The 6654-nt window shown below is 50.7% G+C and overlaps 1 protein-coding gene across 1 annotated transcript in view; it reads left to right on the forward strand.

Moving 5' to 3' along the window:
- Positions 1–3873: 3873 nt before the first annotated feature.
- LOC123167905 (phenylcoumaran benzylic ether reductase Pyrc5) overlaps positions 3874–6654 on the forward strand; it is a 6130-nt gene continuing 3349 nt past the window's right edge. Inside the window, exon 1 of the mRNA XM_044585768.1 lies at positions 3874–4199. Coding sequence (XP_044441703.1) covers positions 4002–4199 — 198 coding nt within the window. The 5' untranslated portion in view covers positions 3874–4001. The remainder of the gene's footprint in view (positions 4200–6654) is intronic.

Genomic DNA, 6654 nt, shown 5'->3' on the forward strand with positions numbered 1-6654 from the left:
CGTCGCCGCACCCCTCCCCGAGCCCCGCTGCCAAGCCCGGTGCCTGCCGGAGCCCCTCGCCGGAGCCCGCCCGTCGAGGTACTGCCGCCGGCCGTTTTCCGTCATTGCCGGTTTTCTGTAAAAAAAAACCTTTTGTTTTAAAAAAAACCCTAGATCGGTTTTTTTTCGGTTTTATTATTTTGCGAGCGTTCACCGAACCGTTCGTTTTAACAAACGCCTTCGTCGGTTTTTCTCTGTTAACGAACGTTCGTTCTTTAACCGTTCATCCGTTTTTCTTTTTCGTCGGATTTTCTCGTTATTTTCTCAGATTCGATTTCTGATCGAATTTTCGAATCTGTTTAACTTCTCGCTCGTTTATCGGAATCAGGCGATTCAAGCGCCTAGAGTTTCGTCTCGAAATTCTCTTTCCGATTAATCTACTCAAACAAGTTTTTTCTACAGTAAAATTTGACCTAGATCCAGATTAGCAAACGAAGTTTCTTTCGTCGTTTGATTTTCGTTGCTTCTTTTGAGTTGATTCTTTTTGCAAACCGGAGTTCTTAAGTTGAACTTTCTGGTTGGATCTTTCATACGAGTTTTATCTGTGCATTAGATGAGTACTGATTGTATGCTTGTTTGTTTGCGATAGAGTACCCGGAGTGTGCCGCTTGTTACTTCGACTCGCTAGGTTTTGCGGATCATCAGCAAGGCAAGTAACACTTTGATCATATCCCGTTCCTACCCAGTTTTATTGCATTAGATCTATTTCCTCAAACACATTGCATGATTAGGATCTAAATAAACTGTGGGTATTGGGAAGTAGTTGAGGTAGTACCTATTACCTGTTTCATTTATCAAACCCTTGGGAGTTACTTCTACGTTGCTTTTATTATTGCCATGCTATGCTCGTAGACGTGGATTGGGTTTGAGTGATATTCATGACAGATGTGAGATGTTTAATAATGGTTCAACTTAAGGTGGCAACTAAAACTCACATCTGGGTGGATTGAGGCACCTGGAGAACCCAGTGTTGTCTGTATGTATAAGGTCCGCCACCCAGGCTCAAAGGGATCATAAGATTATTCATGCTAGAAACTTCCGTGTGCAGCCACAAGCTATTATGGCTCTAGCATAGCTGAGTAGGTTACAGGATCTCTTGAAGAGGTGGACTAGCAGATGTAGGGGAAAGTAGGTGTACCGGTCCATCCAGAGTAAAGAGTGATTGTTTCTGAAAGACTGTGTCTCGGTCATCCGTTTCTCAAACATCATGCAGTGCGAGAATCAAGCGGAGGCGATCGAGTCTTGTGGGGAAAAGTGCACAAACCTCTGCAGAGTGTACAAACTGATCATGATTAGCCGTGTCCCCGGTTATGGACAACTTGAGTATCTAGTACCTGGATTTTCATTTGAATCTCATCACCGTGATACTTATAATCAATTTTGTTGGGTTAATGATGACACTTAATTGGGATTGAGTTGGAGGTACCTTCTCAATGTTTCAACCACCATGATAGTTAAACAAAATTTATTCCTTTGCAGTAGGATAAAATTGGCTTTTCGCAAAACTGTAACCATAGAGCTTTCCACCAGCCATAAATGCATATAGTATAGCATTATCATTGTTCATTGTTCTCTATGTGTTACTTTGCCAGCATATTCTATGTACTGACCCGTTTTCGGGCTGCAACGTTTCATGTTGCAGACTTTTCAGACGACGAGTAAGGTGCCCTAGGTCGTGGTCTTATACTCAGTGATGCCGCTGGAGTTGATGGACTCACTTATCTTCCAAGTCTTCCGTTGTTATCGTTGTTAGATGGCCTTAAGCCATGTTTATCATACTTAATCTCTTTGGAGATATTCGATGTAATAAGTGTGTGATTGCTACTCTGTTATAAATCCTCCATTTGTACTGTGCGTGTCAGCATTACTGATCCAGGGATGACACTGGTGCACAGCAGCACAGGCCATTTGAGGTCTGGTCGCTATAGGTCCAGAGGTAAAGATTTATATATGAAGTCCTGTTTTGGTCACCGGAAAAGTTTCGGGTGATATCGGTAATGTACCGGGACCACCGAGAGGGTCCCGGGGGTCCACCAAGTGGGGCCACCAGCCCCAGAAGGCTGTGTGGGCCAAGTGTGGGAGGGGACCAGCCCTAGGTGGGCTGGTGCACCCCCCCACCAAGGCCCAAGGAGCATGGGAGAGTGGGAGGGGGCAAACCCTAGGTCCAGATGGGCCTTAAGGCCCACCCTAGTGGCGCCCCCCTCTCCTCCCCTTGGCCGCCCCCCTTGGATGGGATCTAGGGCTGGCCGCCTCCCCTTGGGGTGGGAACCCTAGAGGGGGCGCAGCCCCCTCCCCCCTTATATATAGTTGAGGTTTGGGGCTGCCCAAGACACGAGAACGTCTCTCTTTCGGCGCAGCCCTACCCCTCTCCCTCCTCCTCCTCTCCCGCGGTGCTTGGCGAAGCCCTGCGGGATTGCCACGCTCCTCCATCACCACCACGCCGCCGTGCTGCTGCTGGATGGAGTCTTCCCCAACCTCTCCCTCTCTCCTTGCTGGATCAAGGCGTGGGAGACGTCACCGGGCTGCACGTGTGTTGAACGCGGAGGCACCGTTCTTCGGTGCTTAGATCGGAATCAACCGCGATCTGAATCGCTACGAGTACGACTCCCTCATCCGCGTTCTTGCAACGCTTCCGCATCGCGATCTACAATGGTATGTAGATGCACTCCCCTTCCCCTCGTTGCTAGATTACTCCATAGATTGATCTTGGTGATGCGTAGAAAATTTTGAATTTCTGCTACGTTCCCCAACAGAAAGAACACCACACGATCGAACCCATCATACAGCACATCTTCCCATGGCAAGAAAAATCGATCTAGTTGGCCTAACTAAACCAAAGATTCGAATAAAAAAATACGAGGCTATAAGTAATCATGCATATCACTTCTTGTCTCCACGGCTTCCCGATCTGGGCAGTGGGATATTCGGTTTCATCGGACGTTTGGGCAGGTGGAGAATGTTGAGTGGACTAGATTGTGGGCAGCCTTACTGCCGGTGTTGCTGGACTATCCGGACACCGTATCCTGGCGGCTCTCACCGTCGGGTGAGTTCTCCATCAACTCGGCATACCAGGCATTATTCCTAGCTCTCTCCCTTGTGGAAGGCCCCTTTGCCCTTAAAGATCAAGATTTTCGTTTGGCAACTTCTTAGAAATCGCATCCCTTCGGGGACCGATGTGCTTAAGCGGCATGGTCCGGGGATGGCTTGTGCCCCTTATGCATGGTGCCTGAGACTGAGACCCATATCCTATTCTCATGTACGCATGTACGACGGCTCGGGTCCTATGGACGCTCATCTGTGAAGCTTTAGGGCCCCACTGGGAGGCCCTGAACCTTGCGAAGTTCCTCCAAATCAGGGCTATCCAACCTGGGCGACATCGCCGCTCATTCTGGCTTATCTTTGCGACGATGTCGTGGACTCTTTGGACAAGACGTAATAAAATGGTGATCGAGCGGGTGTTTCCGAGGCAAGGGTCTAACTCCTTCAAATTCTTTCCATTTCTGCTGCACCGGCACCTGCTTTCTAGGCAGCGTGACCGCGATCATTTTGGTCTCATGTTTGATGCGCTTCTGGCTACAGCGCGTCGACTATCGTCCTCGTAGGGCCGCTTGTCCGCATCCACTAGATGTTTTTTTTCTTATTTCTCTTGTGTTTATTGGGCATGATTGTGTTGTTGTCCCAGCCCTTGTTTTTTTTGTTTCGAATTTAATTACTAATATCATTGCTTTAGTTATAAAGTGAGACGAAAGTCTGTTTCAAGAGTCATGCATTTCGTGAGCTCTACTATGCCGCCTTCCTTCCGAGTCACGACTCTTCGTCGAATCACACCTTTTCCCCTGTACTCGCGGCCTCGTCTATCTCCACTTCACTGCACTTTTCCATTTTTTATTTTCTCAGAAAACCACTACATTCTGCCTCTCCGTTCTGTTCTTGCCTTGTTCTATTTTTCGGCTCTGCTGTACATGGCGTCGGCTGCAGGTGAGGGGAGGAGCCGGGTGCTGGTGATAGGCGGCACCGGCTACATCGGCCGCTTCATCGTCGCCGCCAGCGCACGCGAGGGCCACCCCACCGCCGTCCTCGTCCGCGACGCCGCGCCCGCCGACCCAGCCAAGGCCGCCGTCCTCCAGGGATTCCGGGATGCCGGCGTCGCCATCGTCGAGGTCAGCAGCCCTCGTGCTCTTCTTTGCTATTCTTATCCAGATCCTTCCTCTGTTTTTATCTCTCCTTTTATGAAGTTGGTAGGTCTAACTTCTAGTACTAAGTATTAGAGTAGTCATTACGGTATACGACTTCTAGTCCAAGTCAGTTTTATACCCCTATTCAAAGTCGGTTTGTACCCTCTTATATACTCTTGTATGCCGCATCAAATCATCAATAAGCAACAGTTTTATCCAGCTTTCATGGTATCAGATACCGGTCCCAGGGTTTAGGGTATGGCTCCGCCAACGCCACCGCCCGGCTACTTCGAGCGCCGGGCCGCACTCATCGCCAAGGCTGCCAACGCCGCGGCCGCTTCTCTCTCGGCCCTCACCATAGCTCCACAAAACTATCCTACACCCATCCTCGCCGCACCAATATCTCTTGCTGACACAATCTCCGACGTCAGCCCCTACATCCCCATAGTTCTTGATCTCGCCGCCCACAACTACTACCATTGAAGACATCTCTTCGATCTCCACCTCGGCCGCTGCAACCTGCGCTCGCATGTCGCTGCCAACTGTCTTCCCCGCCTCGACGATCCGCAATGGTTGAAAGACGATCTCGCGATCGTCCAGTGGTTCTACATCCGCATCACCACCGAGATCTTCAACATACTCGATCACGACGGCGCCACCGCTGCCAACATCTGGCACTCCCTCTGTCAGCTCTTTCAAAGCAACACCGACGCTCGGAAAAACGCTCTCCACACCGAGCTTCGCAATATGGTGCAAGGAGACGCCCCGGTGAACCTGTTCTGCCAGCGCGTTAAGACCATTGGCGATGAGCTCCGCGAACTCGGCGATACAGTTAGCGACTCACAGCTAATCAATATCGTCGTCGTCGGCCTCAGCGAAGACTTTGACAAGCAAGCCTCGTTCATACCGATGATACGGCCCCCTCCTACCTTCGCTGAAGTACGTTCCTTACTACAACTCGCGGCGGAAACACAAGCTCGCAAGGACTCTCGCCCCAAGGTCTTTCATGCTGCGGCTCGTCCTCCTCTGTCGTCTACACCAGCGCCGCCTTCCAGGCCGGCTCCTGCCGCCGGGCCGTCCGCATCGTCATCTGTTGAACCGCCCCCAGGCTGGCGTCCTAGTCCGAACTACCGCGGCAAAAACCCTATCTACAGGCCGCCGCCGACTCGTTCGGTTCCGCCTACGACATCACCAGCACCGAGTCCTGCACCACCCACCAGTGCTCCATCTGCGGTTGCATGGCGGCCTCCTCATGATCCTTGGACGGGGCTTGTTCAAGCATGGCCCATGCCCTAGTCCGCTCCGTCCATCCTCGGTGCTCCGCCGGCATACTCAGGTGCTTGGCAACCCGGCCTTCGGCCGCCTACTGGTGCTCCCGGGGTTCTCAACCCCCGACAGCCGGCCAATGCCTATCACGCCGCCCCGACGTATGCTCCTTATGGTCATTACAGCACCGACGGCGGCGCCTACTACACACCTCAGCCGGCCCTGCTCCCGACGCCACCCCCACCACAGCCGGCCAATGCCTACTACACTCCCCAGTCGGCCCTACTGCCTTCACCATCGTATCCGCCGGCACTGCTTCCGACGCCACCCTCACCTGCGACGCCGAGCTGGGATCAAGCTGCCTTTCTCCAGGCCATGAATAACTTTGCTGCACAAGGAAACTCAGGTACGGATTGGATCTTTGATTCAGGGGCCTCTAGTCATATGTCTGCATCTAGTAATTGGTTATCTTCTTGCACTAAATCTCCTTTCCCTTCCATTATCCTTGGAGATGAATCATCTATTCCTATATATTGTGTTGGTCAGGCTCAACTTCCCTCTTCCACCAAACCTCTTTTACTTCGCGATGTTCTAGTTGCACCCGCCCTCATTAAAAATCTTATCTCTGTTCGCCAATTTACTTGCGACAATCTAGTTTCGGTTGAATTTGACCCTTTTGGTCTATCTGTGAAGGATTACCTGACCAAGGCCGAGATCGCTCGCTTCAATAGCTCCGGTGATCTTTATTCTCTTAATGGAGTTCCTGCCGCCACCCCTCCAACATCCATGCTGGCCTCCGTCGATCTTTGGCATCGTCGCTTGGGCCATCCCAACCCCGCCGTCTTAGCTTCTATGCTTAGTGAATTTACCATACCATGTAATAGGGACTCTCATAATTCTGTGTTTTGCGAGTCTTGTCAATTAGGCAAACATGTGCGTCTTCCCTTTAGTTCCTCTAGTTCTTGTAGCACTTATCCCTTTGAATTAATACATTGTGATTTATGGACCTCTCCCATTGCAAGTGTTTCGGGTTTTAAATACTACCTTGTTATCCTAGATGATTTCACCCACTTTGTCTGGACTTTTCCTCTACGCAACAAATCCGAGGTCCATTCTCTTTTCCTTAATTTTCAACGCTATGTGTCTGTTCACTTCTTCCTCCCAATTCGCTTTA

This window comes from Triticum aestivum, chromosome 7D, assembly GCF_018294505.1.
Source record: "Triticum aestivum cultivar Chinese Spring chromosome 7D, IWGSC CS RefSeq v2.1, whole genome shotgun sequence".
Classification (NCBI taxonomy): domain Eukaryota; kingdom Viridiplantae; phylum Streptophyta; class Magnoliopsida; order Poales; family Poaceae; genus Triticum; species Triticum aestivum.